General features: G+C 41.4%; 2 protein-coding genes across 2 annotated transcripts in view; both read right to left on the bottom strand.

The window, feature by feature from the left end:
- NOM1 (nucleolar protein with MIF4G domain 1) overlaps positions 1–23015 on the bottom strand; it is a 368675-nt gene that overhangs the window by 33001 nt on the left and 312659 nt on the right. The window lies entirely within an intron of this gene.
- Positions 1–23015, bottom strand: part of UBE3C (ubiquitin protein ligase E3C) — a 189246-nt gene that overhangs the window by 19411 nt on the left and 146820 nt on the right. The window contains exons 19-22 of the mRNA XM_032783876.2: positions 22576–22788; positions 5135–5323; positions 4956–5022; positions 3324–3454 (exon numbers count right to left, since the gene is read on the bottom strand). Of these exons, the coding sequence (XP_032639767.1) occupies positions 3324–3454; positions 4956–5022; positions 5135–5323; positions 22576–22788 (600 nt within the window). The remainder of the gene's footprint in view (positions 1–3323; positions 3455–4955; positions 5023–5134; positions 5324–22575; positions 22789–23015) is intronic.

Genomic DNA, 23015 nt, shown 5'->3' with positions numbered 1-23015 from the left:
TGGCCACTAATTGTGAGTTCCTCAGGTTTCCAATGTGAAACACCTGGTGCCAGATCTGCAGAAGTGCTGAGTACTTACAGCTGCAACTAAAAATTGACTGGAGCTGTGCTTTGAACACACAAAGTGCTATAAAAATGTGAAGTAGTTTGAAAAAATCGAGTTCTAGGTGACCCCTACTCAGCACTTGGGTCACCTGTACTCTGGGTCTTAAGCTGGGTCACCTGTACTCTGGATCAGCTTGGGTCACCTGTACTCTGTTGCCTTAAGCTTCTCCCCAGCTTAAGGACTCATTGACATGACCACAGTCCCTTTTATGCAGTTTTACTGTCCAAACAATGTCAAATCAACAAACATATAGTTCCTCAACTTACCCCAGGCTACAGTTCTCAGAGGTTTTCGCCCTTTTAGTTCTCAGGTTCCTTCTGCTTCCCCTCCAGGGAACTCTGGCAATCCTGCTGCTCCATGGTTCCCTAGTCCCAGGGAGCAGGCAGTGAGGGCCCCTTTTCCACTCTCTCTGTCCCTTTCTTAACTGGCCCACAGCCTGACTCACCCAGCCTCGCCCTCTCTATACGTAAATGCCCTCTTTTACAGCTCAGCTGAGGTCAGGTGACCAGTCACATGTGCACTGGCCCTGCTCCCTCTTAAAGGGCTAGTATCACTCTGTGACAAAACACTTGAAATTAGTGGAAAATTTTGGCCTCTCTCTCTTAGTGTCTCAGTTCCCCAGCTGCAAAATGGGGAAACCAACAGCACCATCAAATCTCACAGAAGTGCTGGGAGAATGAATTTATTAATATTTGTGAAGCACTCAGATACTACAGTCAGAGCATCATAAATGTCCACGAGGAAATGAATAATTCTATATTTATTATATAAGATGTCCACGCAGTGTGCAGAGGCAGTCAAAAAAGCAAACAGGATGTTAGGAATCATTAAAAAAGGGATAGAGAATAAGACTGAGAATATATTACTGCCTTTATATAAATCCATGGTACGCCCACATTTCGAATACTGTGTACAGATGTGGTCTCCTCGCCTCAAAAAAGATATTCTAGCACTAGAAAAGGTTCAGAAAAGGGCAACTAAAATGATTAGGGGTTTGGAGTGGGTCCCATATGAGGAAAGATAAAAGAGGCTAGGCCTCTTCAGCTTGGAAAAGAGGAGACTAAGGGGGGATATTATAGAGGTATATAAAATCATGAGTGATGTGGAGAAAGTGGATATTGAAAAGTTATTTACTTATTCCCATAATACAAGAACTAGGAGTCACCAAATGAAATTAATAGGTAGCAGGTTTAAAACAAATACAAGGAAGTTCTTCTTCACACAGCACACAGTCAACTTGTGGAACTCCTTACCTGAGGAGGTTGTGAAGGCTAGGACTATAACAGTGTTTAAAAGAGAACTGGATAAATTCATGGTGGTTAAGTCCATAAATGGCTATTAGCCAGGAAGGGTGAAAAATGGTGTCCCTAGCCTCTGTTCATCAGAGGATGGAGATGGATGGCAGGAGAGAGATCACTTGATCATTGCCTGTTAGCTTCACTCCCTCTGGGGCACCTGGCATAGGCCACTGTTGGTAGACAGATACTGGGCTAGATGGACCTTTGGTCTGACCTGGTACGGCCGTTCTTACGTTCTTGAGGATATTTCTAAGATGGGGCTTGTATGGAGTGCCTGGAGCCACACACTGAATGGTGATCAAAAGAAATATTAAATAATTACTCATTCACTGAGTGGGGCAGAAGTCCTGGGGCAAAAATAGTATGTGATCATGTAATAAAAGCCCGTACCATAATGCATACAGTTGCACAGGCAACCTCATTTCAGGCACTTCCTAACTTCTTAGTGCTTGACTTTGAAACCATACAGTTCTTTTACCATAGGTTTTTTAGATCTAATTTTAATATATCATGCACGGTGAAAGTGTGCAGAACTCCAAATATATTTTCCTCATCTCCATGCTGTTGCACTCATCCGAACTGCATAATGTACTTATTGAAAATAATGTTAAGAACTGCTCTGGAAATATTTATTTAGTGAGAAAATTATCTCACTCACAACCCTAAATAGAAATAAGTACAGATGTTTTGTAATCTAGTAGTGATAAGAATTGCCATACTTGACACACAACTTGCATTCATCTGCTGTTAGTACATGCCTATATTTATCCAGTAAACATGAAAAATGACTTGCCACTCCATTGCTAGTTAAATATAACCTCAAATTGCCTTATAACGTGAAATGTTATTAACTGTATAGACTAAGAGTAAGTTAATTCAGCAGTACATCTAAGATAAGAGCAAAAGAGAGCAATATATCAGTGTTATTTGAAAGTGACTGTCTGCACTGATGACTGTCTATACGTTCCAGATAAGCACAGATTTGTATTAATTTGTTAGACAGAACAGTACTATAGTATTTGACAACATATTTACTCTTACTGTACTAGAGTGTTGACATTCAACAGTCTATTCTTTACAATATATTCACTAAAGAGAAGCACCGAACACTCCCAAACTTCTAGAGGAACTGGAATCCAAAGCCAGATTTAGGTCAGAATTGCTTCTACTACAACAGAGCAAACCAAAACCACTGGTCTGAACATCCCTGAAGACATTTTAAGATTGAGATCTGCACAGACCCATCACTAATATTTACAAGTGGCAGATAAACATTTTCTCCACATTCAGACTCTATTGCAAATAGCAGTCTAAGAAAAGCTACTTGTTAGCACAATATTCGGATGATGGGTAATGAAGTATAAGCAGATATCGGATATTCAAAAGGAAACATGAGAAATATGTACCCGGATTCAAATGCTGATGGGTTTTAGTGGATGCTGATATATCCTAAATCCTCTTCTGCCTATTTCTGAATACATTTAAGCTAAAATTAATCTGTTCCCTGCTACTTTATGTACACTATTAATTAAGAGGAGATGCAGTAAAACCAGTGCAGCAAGCATCCTTCACAGCAAAGTGCAAACATTTTTAATGATGTGTACTTCTTGCAAAGTCCCACTACCCACCTAAAGGAACTCTCCAGTCAGAATGCATGAATCTGAAATACTGTTTCACAAAAACATTTGTAAGCTATATGATTAACTATACTCATTATGCACATTTGAAAATGTTTAAGTAGCAATTATGGTTATAAACAGACTTTTTTCTTGCATTTTCTTAATTCCCAAAGATATAAATGCCCATATTTTAAACCAGCCAGTTTGTTTCTGTGATAATTGGATACTACTAGTAGTCTCAACAAGCACTCTAATCAAAGCCATGTAATTAATTTTTATCAAAATTCAGCAAGGCGTGTACCTTAAAACCCAACAGAGGAGGTCGAGAACAGCTTGTTACGAACTTGAGTAGTTTGCGTTTCTCTTCATCAGTGAAGCTTTCCACAACTCTCCAAAATATTTTTATTACAGGATGGTCTGCAGTGTATCCACCTATAATACAATTTTAAAATATTTTAAAAGAAAACAAATCCATTTTATACAATATGCAAGTAGACCAACTATTTTTAATATATCATTTTACAGACTATCCTATCAGTTCTAATCAGGTTGAAAGAAATTAAAAGCATCATGCCAATTCATCTGATTTGCTGTTCACTATCACCAGCAGGCCTCTTTGGATATTAGTAATTCACAAACTTCTTCCTCCCACTTAGTATCTGTGTTTTGCATCATTTTCTTCCAGTCCTATTAACTGCACTTTTCCAGGATGAATCTAATTTAAAAAAAAATTTCTGGCTCCCTTTGCAGTAACATTACTAGTAACAATTCTTTTAAAGGGAAATAATAAAAATTGAAAAAAATGACAACACTGAAAGCCAACTGACAGCAATAGCTAGGATATTCAAAGGTAGCCATTTATACAATCCTAATATGCTTTTATACAGCTATAATTGAATATTCATTGGTGGAATGAAAAAAGATTGATTGTATTTTGGTACTTATAAATTGACAATGCACAGAATTGCCATGCAATGTGTGATTTAATTTGTCTTTTTATAATGCAAGAACATTTCACTGCATAAAATACATTCCTGGACTTGGGTAAAATCATAACGTGCAAGAAAACTTCACTGTGCAGAATACTGAGGAAAGCATTTCTTTATGATTAAAATGGAGATGCGATGAATTACTCAGAAATAAAATACTTTTAGCAGACTTAAAATATTAATTCAAGACATCTTTTCTGAGATGGGTATGGGTCAAATGAGCACGATAAATTGGTTTCAACCAAATCTGTTTAGTCGTTTTCACAACTGATTATGTAATTATTATAAAGAGGTAGGACAGAAGGATTAATGAGAATGGGTGAGTAAGACTGTATATCTCCCATAAATCAATATACCAAGGAAAGGGTAAATATAACACAGACAAAAATCAGTTTTTAAAACATGCATTGACATTTATGTATAGTCCAATTCTGCAGCCCTGAGCAAAGCCTTTCACTGAGCACTAGTTTTCAATGGGCAGCTCGCAGAGTAAGGTCAGAAGAATTATCCCTTCTTGACTCTTTTGAAGGCAAGTATCTGAATGCGTTGGTTGAAACAGAAATCTAAAGTCACTTGGGTCCTTATTGTCAGAGCTGTTGAGCCCCCCAACTCCTACTGAAGTCAATGAAAGCTGCAGTGCTCACCCCTCTGAACGGGTGGCCACTTATTTATAACTAGGTACCTAAACATGGGTTTATCTGTGTAACTCTAGTTATCCACATTTGATAAATCTGATCTTATTTTTTCCAACCCTCTTAAATTCAGGAAATCCAAAGGCCTCTCCATTTTGACAGCTTTGCCACTGACATTAAAAGGGCAAGACTGGGCTCCGTCTCCTCTCCTAAGAAGTTGCTTTAGGATAAAAATGTAAAGAAATTTTTTTTAAAATTCTTTATTTGTGAATCAGCCATAATAGCTCATTTGTGTAGTAATGATATACTTGCCTGAATAGTTTGTGAAAGATTTAAGGTCATCCAGATTAATGGGAACCTGGGCACCAGAAATCAAAACCTGCAAGTGGTGAAAATTAGATGATTAGATTGGAGGTAGAAATTGAACAATTTTTTCAGTTTTTAAATAATTATTAAGCAAACACTTCTCCAACATAGCTAAATAGAAGTACCTGTATTTCTTGCTGATCAAACATCCTAAGACATTCGAGGTTAACAACATTGGCAAGACCCTGTCGGAATGCAAGGCAATGTTGTCTAATCTGTTTGTTTAGTCTGTAGTCTGCTACAAGATGGATGTAGGCTATTCTGTTTGCGCTGGTGACAGGAATATCCTTTCCACCTGGCTTCAGTTCAACCACCTGTAAACATAAAAATATGTATTTGTGCATAATCCTGGTAAACACGAATTCTATATATTGCACATAAATGGAAAACTTACGCTTCCAAAAATGAGCTGCAGAAAACTCAAGGACATGACTTACATACTTGAAAATAACAAATATATTATAAAATCAACAAAATTGGAGAAAAGAATATCACGAGGCCTTATTACTACATAGTGATATTATATATATAGGAGTACAAATTATGGTATAAGATGTGAGGTATCACAGGACCTGATTTTTCAGCCCCTGACCTCCAGTTGTACTTATGTATACCCAGTTTTACACACACACACACACACACACACACACACACACACACACACGTGCCTAATTACCATGAAGTAATTGGGGCTGGGAGGTGTCAGAAACTTCACTTCTAGGAAGAATGTAGGTGTAAAATACTAAATAGAATATTATGAACCAGCTAAAGCAGGGGGTTCTCAAACTTCATTGCACCGCGACCCCCTTCTGACATTAAAAATTACTACACGACCCTCAAGACCAAAGCCTGAGCCTGCCCAAGCCCCACTACCCCAAGAGGAGTGTGGGGGGGCGGGGGAAGAAGGCAGCGGCAAAGCTGAAGCCCAAGGGCTTCAATCCCAGGGGGAGGGCCTGTAACCTGAGTCCCAATACACAGGGCTGAAACCCTCAGGCTTTGGCCTCAGGTGGTGGGGCTCAGGCTTCAGCTTCATCCCTGGGCCCCAGCAAATCTAAGCCAGTCCTGGTGACCCCATTAAAATAGGGTCCCGACCCACAGTTTGAGAACCACTGAGCTAGAGACTGGTGGCAAAATCCTGAGCTCGTCAAAGTTCATGGTAGCTTTGCCATTGACTTCAGTGGGCGAGGCTTTCACCATGGATGTTTATTCCTTGGAACAGGAGTAGCTTCCACAAGTGTATGAATCTCAGAGTTCCCTTCGGGCAGCAGTTAAAAAGGCTCAGTTTGGCTGGACTGTGCTGTTCTAGCTTAACAGTTTGGTAAAGAGAACACTGGTACTAGTGCATTCTGCAGCATCACATTACAGGAAATCCCAGTTCCCACTGGCCAAAAGTTATGATTTTGATATAGGTTTGATTTAGAGAAATGTTGAGCACCCACAACTCTAACCTAAGTGAATGGGAGTTGTGGGTGTCCAACATTTCTCTAAATCAGGCTTATATCAAAATTGTGAAATGATGAAAAATTATGGGCCTGATTTTTCAGAGATGCTGAGCATCCACAATTCCAACCTAAGTGAATGGGAGTTGTGGATGCTCCGCACCTCTGAAAAAACAGGGCCATAATTTTTCATCATATTGAAAAGAGATGGTTACTCACGTTATGCAGTAACTGAGGTTCTTCAAGAGGTGTTCGTCTGTGGGTGCTCCACTTCAGGTGTCAGTGTGTCCTGGCACTGTTGATCTGAGATTTTTGGTAGCAGTGTTTGGTTGGGGGTGCACAGTAGCAGTCTTGTGGCATTGCTGGTGCCTCATCTAGCACATGCACGCCCCGATCCCTTCAGTTCCTTCTCTACCATGGAGTGTTTAGCTTGCACTCTGAAGTAGAGGGGAGAAGGGTGAATAGTGGAGCACCCACAAGGGGGAACATCTCGAAGAATCTCAGTTGCTGCACAAGGAGAGTAACCTTCTCTTCTCTGAGTGCTGTCCCTGTGGCTGCTCCACTTCAGGTGAATGTAGAGCAGTGCTTTCATGAGGATGGAAGGGACTTTGTAGTTGAGTTTGTTGCTGAGGCTAGTACAGTGAGGCCTAGTCTTGTGTCTGAGCTTGAACCGAGAGTAACTGCATAGTGGTTTGTGAGTGTGTGTTCAGAAGTGCAGGTGGCTGCCCTGTAGATGTCTAGAATGGGCACATTGTGGCAGAATGCTATGGAGGTAGATAAAGCTCTTGTCCAGTGGGCTCTGATGCCCAGAAGGACTTCAGTGTTGTGTAGTGAATAGTACATATAGATATAGTTGGATATTCATTTAGATAATCTTTGCGTAGATATGGCAGAGCCCTTTGATTGTTCTGTTGTCAACACAAAGTCTAGGAAATTTTCAGAAGGGCTTTGTTCTGTCCAGATAAAAGGCCAAGGCACAGAGAACATCTAATGTGTACAGGACTGTCTCTTGAGCATTAGTATGTGGTTTGGATGAAATGTAGCTAAGTGAATCAATTGGTTGAGGTGGAATGAAGACAATACTTTGGGCATAAACTTAGGATGTGTTCTAAGTGTCACTTTATCCTTGAAGAATATTGTGTACGGGGAGTGAGCCATGAGAACCCCTACCTTGTTGACTCTTTGCGTTGATGCAACCAGGAATGCCACTTTCAATACTCACAAGTAATGAGCATGCGGCTAAGGGTTCGAACGGGGCTCTGGTTAGACTTTGGAGAATGAGAATTAAGTCCCATGCTGGCGTGGGTTCTTGAATGTCTGGGTACATGTTCTGTATGCCTGTTAGAAATGGCTTAGTGAACACTGAGGTGCTGTCTACCTGTTAATGGAAGGCTGTGATGGCAGTGAGATGAACTCTAAGCAAGCTCATAGCAAGCTCTGAGTTCTTTAAGGATAATAAATATTCCAGCATTAGTGGAAGTGGTGCCTGGCTTGCAGATATTTGTTTGTTCCGGCACCTTAGGAAGACTCTCTTCCATTTTTGGAGGTAAGCAGTACACATGTTGTGTTTCCTGCTGTTTAACAACACTTGTTTTATTTGTTCTGAACAGGTTAGTTCACCATGGTGGAGCCATGAAGGACCCACGCCTTCAGGTGAAGTTTCACCGGGTCCAAATAGAGGATCTGACTGTCCTCCTATGAGAGAAGATTCCATAGGCAAGCGAGAGTGAACGTACAGATCGCCACGCTTGTCAGGTAAGGAAACCAAGTCTGTCTGGGCCATGTCAGTTCTATGAGTATTATTTTGGCCGTCGGTTTGTATTTTGTGTATTACTCTGGAGATCAGAGGTATCGGTGGGAATGCATATAGGAGAGGAGCCTTCCATTTGAAGCATCCCCTAAGGATCGTGCTCATGAGCAAAACTTTGGGCATGTCTTGTTTGCTGGCATCACAAACAGGTCTATATATGGGGATCCCCACCTGTGAAAAATATGATGTGTGATTTTGACATTCAGTTCCCATTCGTGCTCTTGGAAAAAATGTCTGCTTAATGTGTCCACCATTATGTTCAGCAAACGCGGGAGGTATGCTACTGTAATAATGATGTGTTTTATACACCAGTTCCACAGTTTTACAGCCTCTGTGCATAAGGAGTGGGAACGTGCTCCACCCTGGCAGTTTATATAGAACGTACATGCAATGTTGCCCATCAGGACCCTTATCGTTTTGTCTTGTATAAGAGGGAGGAAATGTAGGCATGCGTTGCAGACAGTGTGTAATTCAAGCAGATTTATCTGTAAATGTGTTTCCGTGGGGGACCACGTGCCCTGGATGGTATATTGGTTTAGGTGAGCTCTCCATCTGATCAGTGAGGTATCTGTTGTGATTTGTATGGATGGCGGATCCTGCTGAAATGGGATACCTGAGCAAACATTTATTGGGTTTGTCCACCATCGTAGTGCACGTAGAACCTTGGGGGTCGGTGTGAGTCTTTTGTTTACGCTGTGCTTTTGTGGAATATATACTGAGCTCAGCCATCCTTCAAGACAGCAACATATGTAGACTGGCGTGTTTTACAACAAAAGTGGTGACCGCCCTAGTCCCAAAAATTGTAGGCAGGTGCATGCAGAGACCCATGGGCTGCCTGAGACCACCAATATGAGGGAGATCATTGCTATGAATCGGGGCATCAGTATCGATGCTTTGGCCTCCACTGAGTCCAGGTGTGCTCCTATGAAGTCTAATTGTTGTACAGGAGTTAAGGTAGATTTCTTTTCATTGATTTGTAGCCCCAGGGACTGAAAGAGAGTGATGACTTGTTGAGTACCGTATATACTCATTCATACGCCAAATATTTTTGGTAAAAAAGTGATGCATCAAAGAGCGGAGGTCGGCTTATAAACATCAAAATTTGATCATTTTAAACTTTATGGAATCATTGAATTGAATATCTAATACACTGTCGTTTTGTTTACTTGGAGGGGCTCCATGCCTGCAGACACGCCAAGTAACCAAAACGTCTCGTATCAATATTCCCTGTCTGCGCAAATGAGCATCTACCACCGCTAGGGTTCTGGTAAAGACTTGTGGAGCCTTTGACAGTCCAAATGGCAGAACTCTGTATTGGAAGTGGTTTTGTCCCACTGTGAATTGTAGGAATCATCTGTGAGGGAGGGATGGTAATGTGGAAATATGCATCTTGTTGGTCAAGGGCTGAGAACCAGTCTCCCTCTTTCAGCACAGGAATGATCGAGTTCAGTGTGACCATTTTGAATTTGTGGTTATGGACAAATTTGTTGAGTTTTCTAAGATCTAGTATGGGTCTCCACCCCCGTTTTTCTTTTGAGTCAAGAAGTAATGGGAATAAAATCTCTTCCCTCTGTGTTGAGGTGGAGCTTGTTCCGTGGCCCCTAATTGTAGATGATGTACTTCTTGTCTCAATAGATGCTTGTGAGAAGCGTCTCTGAAGAGGGAAGGGAGGTGGGTAGGTAGGATGGAGGTAAAGGGGACAGTATAACTCGTTCGAATGATCTCTAAAACCCAATGGGCCGTGGTGATAGAGGCCTACGTTTGGTAAAATAGTCAAAGCCGATGACGCTGGTGGTCGGGGAAAGTCAGTCAGACCCTTGACCAACATTTCAAAATTGCATCTTGTTTGGTGGTGCTTGGGACATTGCGGCCTGAGATTGGTTAGGGCAATGTTTCTGTGGTCTGTGCCTTTGTTTCTGATTGTCATATGGTCTCTATTGGCACTGCGATGTGTTGTCCTGGTTACGGCTGTAAAGCCTGTTAGGGAGCGTGTAGATCCTGAGGGTCCTCAGTGTCGCTCTACAGTCCTTCATGGAATGGAGGATCTCATCCACCTTAGCGGAGAAAAGCTTTTCCCTAGCGAAGAGGAGGTCCTCTACCTTGTTCTGAAATTCCCTTGGGATACCTGATGAGTGTAACCATGACCCCCTGCATGCAACTATGGCTGTCACTGTCGTGCATGAGGTTGTGTCTGCCACGTTGAGGGATGCCTGCAGTTCTGTTCAAGCAATAAGTTGGCCCTTGTTGACGATGGCTCGGAAGTGTTCTTTTTTTCCCTCTGGAATATCCTGGACAAAATCGCTCAATTTGGTATAATTGTCATGGTCGTAGCTGGCAAGTAATTCTGTGTAATTGGTCATGCAAAATGGAAGAGTTGATGACAGTTAAACCTCTTTGCACCACAAGAGGTTTAATCTTGTCCAGTCCTTGTCTAGGGGCATGGATTTGAATTGAGATTGTTTGTCCCACTGGTTAACTGCCTCCACTACTAAGAAGCTAGGTTGTATGCGTGCGAAGAGGAAATCCATGCCTCTATTTGCCATGTGGTATTTCCTGTCCATATGCTTATTGTATGGGGGGGATGGTGGCACGTGTGCGCCACACTGTTTCTGCAGGTTCCATCAAAGTGTCGTTTATGGGCAATGCTATCTTCATCATGGAAGAAATGTGTAAGATCTTGAGCAGTTGGTGTTGTGTCCCTGGTCCCGCCTCGAGAGGAATGTTCTGACTATATGCCACCTGTTGGAATAGCTCCTGAAAGTGCTTGAAGTCATCTGTACTAGTGGGGAGGTGGGGGCATAACTGCCTCATCAGGGGAAGAAGTGGAGTTGTGAGCTGGGGATGTTTCTTATTCTGTGGTCTTCTTCCCTCTCCTCTGTTACCTTAGAAGTTTTGGGTACTGATGTCATTGCAGAGCATATGGGTTTCCTCTGAGAAGTAGGTGGTCTGTGGAATTGAGACCTTTAGTTTCCCATGGGTCCCATTGCAGCAATTGAATGCGAAATGGCATGGGAGGGCACATCCATGGGTTACGAGCCATGGAAGCAGGTCCCTGGTATTCTGTTCCCATGGTCTATAATGAGGTTCAGTGCCCGCTGGAGAGGAGTGTCCAGAAGAGAAAATTGCCTCCTGTGTATCATCCTCCTCGAAAAAAAGGTCGAGCAATAGAAGAGTCAGGTGCCATCAGTACCAGAGAGCACGCAGTGACAAGCAGTGGAGATCCGGGTGTATAGGACACTTGCATGTTTGACAAGTGCATAAAGGGGGATCGGTGCCAACATATGCAATGCTGTATCCTTTTCTGCCGCCTCTTTAGGTGGAAGCGAAACTTGTGCAGGCCTTTTGTGTGTTGCCTTCTTAGGTGCTGGAGATGCAGGTCTTGCCAGTTCTGTGGTCGGTGCCAATGAACTCAGCGCCAGAGGGGAAGCCATCACAGGTGGTTACGGTTGTGGTACTGTGCCCTTTGCAGGGGTACTCGGTGCCATGAAAGAGGATGCTGCTTTGTGCCTGTTACTCAACTCCTTTATCTTGCCAGCAGAGGTCCCGGAGCAGACGGTGCTGGAGGTGCTCAGTGCGTCAAAAGTGCTTACTCTGGAGGAGGTTGGCACTGCGGGCAGAGATCTCACCAGAGACCGTTTCTTTTATAGCTGTTCTCAGCTCGGTGGAGACATGGCCTTTTTCGTCAATTTTATAGAGGTGTTGGCATTTAGTCTGCCCATGGAGGATGCGCACGGGGAGTCCCTTGTTGCAGTTTGTCTGAGATCTGATGTTGGAGTGAGGGATTTCTCCATTAGAATAAGTTTAAGGCAAAGATCTCTATCTCTCCTTGCTCTAGCTTTAAGATTGTTACAATGAGCACATTTCTGCAGTATGTGTGACTCACCTAAGTATCGGACACAAAGGGAGTGACAACTGGAGATTAGCATTGCGTCCTTACATGAAGTGCACCTTTTAAAGCCTGGGGAGCCAGGCATATTTGAGACGTCCCTGGTAAAAACTAGGGGACGGGAAAATGAAAGTTTGTTTAGTTTAATGGCTATCTAACTAGATCAGGAGTAGGCAACCTATGGCATGGGTGCCGAAGGCGGCACGCAAGCTGATTTGCAGTGGCACTCACACTGCCCGGGTCCTGGCCACTGGTCCAGGGGGCTCTACATTTTAGTTTAGTTTTAAATGAAGCTTCTTAAACATTTTAAAAACCTGATTTACTGTATATACAACAATAGTTTAGTTATATAGACTTATTGAAAGAGACCTTCTAAAAATGTTAAAATGTATTACTGGCATGCGAAACCTTAAATTAGACTGAATAAATGAAGACTCAGCACACCACTTCTGAAAGGTAGCTGACGCCTGAACTAGATTTAACAAAGGAAGTAACAGGTTGTTAATAAACAAGGGTAAAAACTAAGCTATCTAACAATCTAATCTTATTGAAAGGTTGAGTATTTTTGGGTACTCCATTTGGGACACCTAGGTTCTGATTTAAAGAGGTGCTGTGTACCCTATGTTCATATTAATGTCACTCAAAGTTGTGGATGGTACTCAGAATCTCTAAAATCAGGCTCTCTCAACCTGGGCTAGATCTGCATCCCCTCCCCTCCACCTACACTGCTACAAGTAAAGGTGTGATTGCAGCAGCAGCAGCAGACACACCTACGCTTTAATTTAGTTAACATAGGTAAAATAATGAAGGCATAGTCGGGCATGGGTTTAGCACAGACTAGCAACAAGAGTACATATCCAGTGTCCCCACACTGGGCTTGTACCATGGTTGCTAGCCCGTAGCACCCCATCTACAGTATTATTGTTACCTGTGCTAGCTAGGTTAAAGCTAACGTAAGTATGCCTACCTGTGATATAACTGAACCTTCACTTGCAGTGTAAACATTCCCTAACCCTTTTAAAAAAGTGTTTGATTTGATAGGTAAATTCCCTTCTGGTACATACATTTTCCAGACACTACCCTCCACTGCATTTTGAACTGGTGCTAGTGGTCACAGCTTTGGACACACAGGTCCAAAGAGTTAACAAAAATGGCTTCTTTATGTGATATACTATCTCATACTATAAGATGTGCTAGTACCACACACAATGAAGAGTGCTAATATGATAATCTGTATGATTTTAGCAGCATTATTTTTATTGATTCATAGATTTTTAAGGCCAGAAGGGATTATGGTCTAATAGTCTGACCTCCCAAACAACATATGCCACAGAATTCCATCCAGCTATTCCAGTATCTAGCCCAATACATTTCTAGTTGAATTAGAACATAGTTTTTAGAAAGAGCCAATCTTGATTTAAAGACTTCACATCTTGATGAAGTATTTACCACATACTTTGGTAATCTGTGCCAATGTTAATTACCCTCACTGTTAAAAATGGGTGTCTTACGTCCAATTTTAATTTTGCTGAATTCAGCTACAAGCCATTTGATTATATCTTCATCTGCTAATCTAAAGAGGGCGCTCGTTAGATATGGTCTCTCTATGTGGGAACCTACAGACTGTTATCAAGTCACGTCTCAACCTTCTGTCTGATAAACTAAGTAGATTGAGCTCTTTTAGGGTATATCTACTCTGCAAGAAAACAGCTCGCAGCAGAGAGTCTCAGAGCCTGCGTCAACTGACTCAGGCTCATGCTACGCAACTAAAAATAGCAGTGTAACCATTCCTGCTTGGGCTGGGGCCTGCGCTCTTAGACCCTCTCCCCTCGCTAGGTTCCAGAGTCCTTCTCAGTCACTGCTTTACAGAATACAATTCCTAATCTTGAAAGTATAGCTAACATTGCATTTGGTCATATTAAATGTGAGTTTGTTTGCAGCCATCTTACAAAGGTGCTTTATTTGTTTTAATAAAGACCAATAGGTGTCTCAAGACTTTTTCAAATTCTGTACGCAAACAAATCTTTAGCTACTATTCCATTTGGGTATCACATTTTCTATTAGCTCTCTTTCCTAATCTTTACTACAAGATAGTTGAAATCAATCAAAACACTTATGCTAGTGCTCCCTGAATAGCAATTGGCAGGGCATCATCTGTGAGGGTTCCTCAAATTTGGAACTTATTCCTGCACTTGGCCCACCAGAGCCTGGATTTGTTAACTATCCCAGCATGCTGTTCAGGACAGTGTAGTCTGAAGTGGATATATTTTTGGACAGCCCTTTGTCTAGGTTTACACTGTAATTTTCAGTCTATGAGCTAGGTGCCGAGCATGCTGGATGGGCACTTATAAATGTATTTTAAAAATCTGAATAAATAAATATAAAAAACCAGAATCCTGGTTTCCTAGTAAGTTTCTTGGTTCCTATTTCTTCTTTAACTGTAGTAAATAATCTTGCTTCTGACACAGTAAAATTTCCATGGCAAACTACTGTGATACCACAGACAAAAGTAAAGAGATTTGCTTGAAAAGAAGATCCTTGGAGATTTTGCTAACTATATGTTCCTAGTGTTCCAACCAACATGGGATCAATTCTATCATCTGTACTCAAACAGTGGGGTCTTACTCTGTGAGTAGTAGGACTGATTTGACATATACACAAGGCACACGATGCCAGGAAGACCCAAAGATATTTCACACAAGGGGAAAAGTTTAGATTGATAAAAAAGTTTGTGGACATAGGTGCAGTTTAGTTTGAACCCATTCTTTATTTAGTTAGAACTTCAAATGGGACTCCTGTAGACCTGCCACTCAACTCTGAAAGATGTACTACTCCCCTGGGTGTATATCAGACATCCTCCATTAGCAATGACATAACAGGCTGATAGATCTTTAAGACAGGCTATGTTGTTGCCTTTTCTGTCTGCTCAATTTTTGCCACTAGATGGTGCAAGATAACAGTATGGGTACTTATGTACGAAGTCTCAGTGGAAAACCTCTCAAAAAGGGCACACTTATAGAAACAGCTTTAATTTTCATTTTGAATATGTCAAAGTTAAAAATTCCAAAAATGTTCCTAAGTACGTTAAGAGATTCTTTACCAAAACAATACATTTAAACTTCAAAAGAAATTGGTCTGAAGAAAATCATTAGTGTGTGGACAACAGGCATAACATACAATATGGGTTCAGTAGATTAAAAACTCTATTTCATGTATTGAAACTGTGTGTTTCTTTAAAACAATGACAAAAAAACTCAGGTAGAATAAAAAAACAAAGCCACCAGTTTAAAACTATCAACTGATAATTGATCTCAGACATTTATCTCGATAAAAGTTTGATATCCCTATGTAATGTGTTCTATTTAGGGAGAAAACATATTCAGGAAAAAAACAGCTTGCTTAATTCACATTAATATTCCTATAAGTAAAGCAAAAACAAAATTCAAAACTTTCACTTGTTTTATGAAGCTAGATGCTTTAAAGGCGTGAATAATTATTTTAGGTTTGCCCCCCCAAATGATTTGAAGTCCATCCGTGAAGATCTCTGAATTATTTCCTCATGTCTGGAGCTGGCAGTAGAATTGCTCAGGTGAGCATAATTCAGTTCAACAACAATGTAGTATGCCTACTGCAAAGAGATTTCCAGACATATTAAGGAATGGCACTGAAATAATTGAGAGATTTTACTTTAAAATACAATTATGAAGGCTCAGTGAAAATCATAAAAACAGTCCAACAGCAGGACTAAAAACAGTTATGGTTTTAAAACTAAAATGGTTATTAAACTGATCCTCCTAGATCAGGCCTTTGGGATGTCAACTACATTTTCAATTAAAAGTGACATACCATCCTGCCTGAAACAGCCGTTCCCTCCATGTTTCTTAAAGGGCTCAAATGATAATGTCTGGCTTTTTATGTGCTTTTCACATAAGTAGAGAAGCTTCTGATCACTTACCTGCTGGGAGGCCATAGGTCAGACAATGAATTTTATTTATTTGGACGAGACTTTGTTCCTTGTTTGATAGGTTTCTTTCTGAGATCCTGTATTTCATATTTGTCTGGGTACTATAAGTTAGCAAGTCTTTCTTCCAAGTGTCAGAAAGGAAAAAAAGCTCGCTGACTTCTGGTGCATAAATCCAAGAGCAAGACTCTCTGAGTTCGCTGAGGACAATTCGTGGTGCAACGAGGCCTTAAAGCAACAGGAGGCAGTTGGTGAAGAAGTCCCCCTGCGTAGAGGAACTTTCTGCTGGTGTAAATCTGGCCCCTCTACCACAGAAGGCGGAAGAAAGGGTGTTTTGGGGCATTCTGGGGGCAGAGAGGGGATATACATATTTTAAGAAAAGAATGTCCCCTCTACACGTTGTTGTGAGTGGATGAAGTGGTCATCTTAAGTTAGCATAGTTGGATTTGCAGGGGGTCAGATAACAGGGGGTGGATCTTTCGGTTCCCCTTCTACCTCAGTTCCAATCTTACCAGAGAGCTGTGAAAGAGCACTCTCTTAGGGTACATCTGTCCTGCAGCTGGGAGCGTGCTTCTCAATGGTGGGTAGCTCTGGTCAAGCTAGCATGCTAAAATACCTGGGCTGAAGGGAACATGGTCTGAGTTCAGTCTAGAGGGTCACAACCAGATGCACCAGTCCATACTAGTGTGACACTATAGAGTCAAGCTGAAGTCGAAGTTGATGAGCTGCATCAGTTCATTGTCAAGTGAGTCAACCAGAGTCAGGGAGAGGTGACAGGACTGGAGGAGGGAACCATGAAAAACAGAAGTGAGGCTATGTATCAGGAGCAGGCCTGGGGCCAGAAATCAGGAGGAAAGCAAGGTATCAGGAGAGCGCAGCAAGGTCTGTGTGCAGTAGCAAGCCAGGGATCCACCTAGTTGCACAGACAGATTACAGGTGTTTCCCCTAGGCCTTGAACAGTGTGCCTGGGCCAATCAAGGAACAGAGTAGGCTCTGCCGGTCAGGACCTCATCGACAGGACATCCAGCGGCGCTTGATCCCATAAGGCTCACAGACTTACAAAAACAGTGCTCTGTCAGAGCCATTGTGTGGTGGTGTGGATGCAGCACTCAGTGACCAGCAAATCCAGGTTCTAGTCCCACGGAGCATCACACCCCGGCCCGCCCTCAAATGTTGCCTGATCAGGCTTATCAGGGTGGGTCCTGTGAAAGGCCTCCACCAGTTATGGGGCATGTATGTGACTGGCAAACACTCTTCAGGGCTGTATTCCTCCCAGCCCACCAAGTACCACAACTTGCCTTGTCTGAGTTTGGAGCCCAGAATGGCATTGACAATATACTTCTCATGACCCAAGACCTTAAGAGGCAGAGGTGGTGGCTATACATGACCAGATAACAGATTCTCTGTATGCAGTTTCAGGAGCGAGATGTGAAAAACAGGATGTATTTTAAGGGACGTAGGTAGCTGAAGTTTAAAGGTTATATGGTTAATCCACTGGCAGATCTGATGTGGTCGATATTGATGATCCACCTTGTGAGACAGCCTGTCCATATGGAGTTGGTTGAGGATAGAACACCTTTTGTCCAATTGTGAAGGCTGGGCTTTTCTATTTCTGACAGTCCACATGCTGCATATAGACTTCCTTAGTGTTGTTAACATGACCCTTCAGCTGCTTCTGAATGTGGTGAAGTCATTGGATCATATCAGTAACTGCAGGTTTTTGGGAGGCTGTCAGCAGTGCAGGGTGGAACCAGGTATGAAATTTCTAGTTGGCAAAAATGGAATGCTGGCAGAGTCACCTGCTCTTCATGCTCCATCCCTGGACCTAACCCCCATACTGGGCTAAGAAGGTAATCAGCTTGCTGACAGGAGAAGTCTTGGACTGGTTCTCTCCCCTGCTGGAGCCAGATGATGTGATGTTGACAGTGTTGGGGATCCTTCCTCCAGTCCTTCTCCACCATCTTCAGAGATCTCCATCCTACGCACATGGACAAAGCCATATGTGGAAGCTCTGACAGGGTCAGGGGTTGACTGTGATCCCATGCAGTGTATTTCCATTGGCTCGTGGCAGACATGGAATCGAGTGAGGCAGTCCTACTATACCAGTTCTGAATTGTGCTGAGTGAGGAAGCCAAGGACAAATAGCCCGCATGGAGCCACCCATGGACTGGGAACTGTACTGCCTATGTATCTGGATTGATGACCAGCTGCATGAGTGTCAAAGGAGAAAGGAGGGGCTACACTGCCCCACACTGCCAACCCAAAACCAGACTCCTGAACCTACCCAGGTGAACCCAGAGGCAGCTGACCATCGATAAGAAGAAGTGATGCTGATACACTAATTTGTGACTTTTCTGCGGAGACAGAAGCTTTCATAGCAACTTCTGAGGCCTCAAAATTCCTCAGAGAATCTTCTGTCACAGCTCAGAGCACCTGATTTCCCCTTGATGGTCCAGCAGGCTCCTCAGCTATCACTTCTCTTGGGTAAATACCTGCGTCTCTCTCCCTTGGGACTGGGATATTTCCAGGTTGAAGAGTTCCATTCTACACCATATTATTCCCCAAAAGTTGAGTGCCTATGCAGGCTTGCTTTGCTTCTCTCCTCGGTGACAGTAGACAGTGTAATTCCCAACACATAATAAGTTACCACACAGTTCTTTCTAACCGAGCACTTTTGTTCTTAAGGTAAAAGCATTACAAAGAAAAAACATTTGAACAACAAAAGAACCTACACATATTAACAAAGCTTCCAGAGATCACCTCCAACAAGGGCTCTGGTGGTGATTAGTCCTTCAAACCCCACATATGGGTATTCCTGTGATCACCAGTTCATAACAGTTTTTGCTCAAAACTAGCAACCAAATCTTGTAGGGTCTCAGTGGGCCAAGGACCCTCCAACTCTTGCCTAAGAATCATAGAATATCAAGGTTGGAAGGGACCTCAGGAGGTCATCTAGTTCAACCCACTGCTCAAAGCAGGACCAATCCCCAGACAGATTTTTACCCCAGTTCCCTAAATGGACCCCTCAAGGATTGAACTCACAATCTGGGTTTAGCAGGCCAATGCTCAAACCACTGAGCTATCCCTCCGGCCCCCTTGGACCAGAGGTGCTGTTTGTCTGCTGGATCAGAAAATAAGCCTTGAGTAAGTTTTAACTCAGGTTATTTAATCAAACATTCTCCCTTTGTCTGTTTGTCCCTGAAGAATCCAGTCAGAACAAGTAGATGCAAGCCTCCCTCCAGATGCTGCCAGCTCTCTGGAGGTGCTGCCTAACCACTCCACACTGGGCTTAGTTCCTGGAAGGCTGTGGTCTCCCCTCCTGTGGAAATACATACGCTCCATCCACAGTACATAAACATTTGCATTTCTAATACAATGAACTCCTACAAAACTTAATTCAACAAGGCTTGTCCAAGGTATTGTCATATCTATCACACTTTCTACACTGTGTGTGGTCTAACAGGCAGGAAAATCTCCTTTAGCTGGAAGACAAATTCTTAGCAAAACAAATGACAGAGTTCACTTTCCTCACTGGACAAAGAGAACTCTGAGGAAGAGGAAAGCGTTTTCCTATTTTATTTTTTTTTTTTTTTAAGACTGTTTGAACTTAGTCTCATTCTTCTGTTCTGAGCATTTTACAAGAGTTTTTAGTTTCTTACCTGACAAACCAGGAGTTAAAGTACAGAAAGAATTAGAGTCATCTGGAAAGACCCTTTTGCAGTGACTTTTTTTTACTGGCTGCCATTTTGTGCACTTGAGCCCCCAGCGAAAAACCAGGCCAGTGTCACTGCAGGAGCTAGCTCTTTTTATCAGGAGCTACTGCTATTTCGAATGGCCTGGTACAGTGTCCCTTCCCCTAACTAGGAATCCTAATAAGAGCAACCTCAAGTTGACTGAAAGTCCATGATAAAACAGAGCATTTAGCACCTTGTTGGCCTGGACCTAATGTGTTGGTAATAGAATTCCAACCGCTCTTGCTGATAGAATCCTTACTGAAAGTGACTTTCACTGTAGAAAATGTCTGTGCCACAGCTGCTGGGTGGGCATTGTTATGAAGACAGCTATTTACAATGGTAGATTTATGGTGCATTTATTAGGCACTAATTCATTAGGAACTAAAGTGGTTGTTTAGCTGAAAACTAGAGATAATGTACACTCGACATATAGTATAAATTAAATACTCAGCCTTTTCCAGACAAAGTGAATTAGCCTTACCTTAATACAGTTAATTAGTACTCAGTGCTTAACAAGCTCTGGTGATCAAACACAGGACAGAATATATATGTCTATATGAGGTTTATTAACATACTAAAGTAAAACTAGAAAAAACCTCAATACTCAAATGCAGAAGATAATTAAAAAAATCAATTAGTCCTGCAGCAATTACACTAAAATCCAGAGGGTCTCATTCTTCAAATCTAAAATGTTCTTTAATCAAATATAAACAAGAACACTCAATTTTAAACAATCTGACAGGATTTCAGTTAGTTACTCAGAAGTGCATTTTATGTTCAACCTTTCTTTTAAAGATATGCCTACAATTAACAATCAAAACCCTTGTTACTATAAACCGCACCCCTTTGGTAGAGAATTTGAACAAAGAAATTAAATTCAAACTGCTTGACAAGAATGCACTTGGTACATTTTATCTGTATTAATAGTTAGAGCTGGCAGCATTTCCATCAAGAAGAATCTTCCTCAATGCTCTTTCTGGCAGCTTTTTGTTTTTAATCTCTCCAGCTGCTTGTTGCTCTACATTCTCCACTGGATGTTTGGCTGACTTTCTGAGCACAGATGGACCAGATATGTTATAATAGATCAGAGACTGGAATCCTTCCATGAAATAATAACTTTCTGAATTGGGGGTTTAACTGTTTTTTGTTTGTATTATTAAACCCTCAATTTAAATGCTCTGAAAGGAGTAATTCGTGCTATTGGACTAATACTTAAAATAAAACAAATAGTAGCTTATTATTACAAACACTCATGTCTATAAGTAGAGGCAACCACTTTGTATATTTGGTGACCTTAGCAACCAAGTATCAAAAAGTGATAAAATTAAGTCCACTGATTGGACAGTTCTAAGGCAACCGCAAAACACTTGACAAGAATGTTTATAGATGGATAAAATTGAGAAAATGATTTCCCATACAACGGTACATTAGATCACTCCTTTCAATTTTGGATGTTGTTATACAGACACGCATAACTCACAAATCTCAGCATACTGATGTGTAATCCAGAAATAAATAGGTTACATTTTACATGAACTATTATTTATGTTACACAATTGGCCACCTTTCAATGTGATTTATAATCCCCAAATTTGAAGATATTACTTTAAGAACGTAACAGGGTGTCAGGTTCTAAGATCCTGCAAAATGAAGAGAAATGGATGCTGGAACAGTAGAAACAAGAGCAGCAAGATGAAGCCATATGCCAAAAGTACCAGAACTCAGACTTGCTGCAAGAGCATTGGAACCAGGAGTTACAAATTCCAGGAGTGGCTGCTGCAGAGGCTCATTAACCGTTTCATTAGCCGGGCTGCCACTAAACTCAGGCTTTCCCTGTCTGAGTTAAGAAATGAAGAGGATCCAGAGGTCTATCCGGTCACTATTTAGTGAAAAACTATGAGGCTTACTACATCTAAGTGTGACAGAGTCCCAAGTTATCTGTTTGGCCTCCTTTCTTACAGAAGAAGTACAAGCTAACATCAGGCTCTGAAAGAGGATGCTGCTATAGATTACAAGACTGTGAAGACTCCTATTTTGGACTGATTATAAGTAATGCAGGAGATGTAAAAATACCATCTATCTTATATGGCACTTGGATAGATCTCAAAGCACTTTACAAAGGAGAGCAATCATTCCTTTGCTTAAGCTTGAGACCCTGAGAGCAGGAGAACTAAAGGATATCCTGATATTGGAGTGTTAATTGAAAAATCTGCATGAGAAGTCTGCAGATAGACTGCTCTTCTGATTCTGCTGCTGTTCATAGCTTTGCTGGTCAGAACCTTGTGGGCAGCAGTGAAATTGACAAAAATCAGGTCAGTTTCCAACACTTACTACTTGGGCAAGATCAGAACAGCAGAAGATGGAGCATTGGAGATACTCAGTGAGGAAAAATATACACAACATATTAGGAAGTATTCCTACTATTATAAAATACTTTGTTCAAGAAATTGACTAGGATATTTGGGGCAATTTACTACTAGAATCAGACTTTTTATCAACAAATAAGCAATGCTGACACAAATGAGAGTCTTTTTTGTGTTTTGTGTAAGTACAGGATCAGTTATTATTCACTCCAAATATTGAAATAGTCAGAATCACTGTGCCTCTTTACTTAAAGTTGCACAAACAGCACTTGTTACACATGTGCCTTATCACTTTTACATCCAAATATGAATGTAGTAGGAAAATTAATGATTAACTTGTCAAGCTGGGAAGGGAAAAAAATGCCACACTTACCTGTGCCTCCCCAAGGTCATTATTCACCACAGTAAAGTTTAGCCCAAGTTCTTCTACATCCCCTTCGTAGCTCTTGAGAAAAAGCAAATTTTTGTACATTTCTGGATCTAATGAAGCAAGATGATGAATGTCCACATCAGCACTTGTCCCCAGCAACTTTGAGAGGAAAAAACTAGCAAATGGCAGCTCTACCAGCATATTTTCATACAGTGCCTAAGAATAAAAACAATTAAGAAAACTACATTAGCTTTCATTATGGGTACTACAAAGACATTTTTAATATCTATTATCTGTTTCTTACATTTCTGTAACTTTCCCTTAGTTTAATGTCTGAATAGAACATTTTGGTGTAAAAATATCCATGTACTGTATCTATTTACATATGCTACTGTAGTCTGAAATTTTAACAATCCTGCTATTGAAATATCATGCTTTAAAAC

This window comes from Chelonoidis abingdonii, chromosome 2, assembly GCF_003597395.2.
Source record: "Chelonoidis abingdonii isolate Lonesome George chromosome 2, CheloAbing_2.0, whole genome shotgun sequence".
NCBI lineage: Eukaryota > Metazoa > Chordata > Testudines > Testudinidae > Chelonoidis > Chelonoidis abingdonii.
Note: the sequence above shows the minus strand (reverse complement) of the source record. Positions and strands in the feature narration are given on the sequence as shown.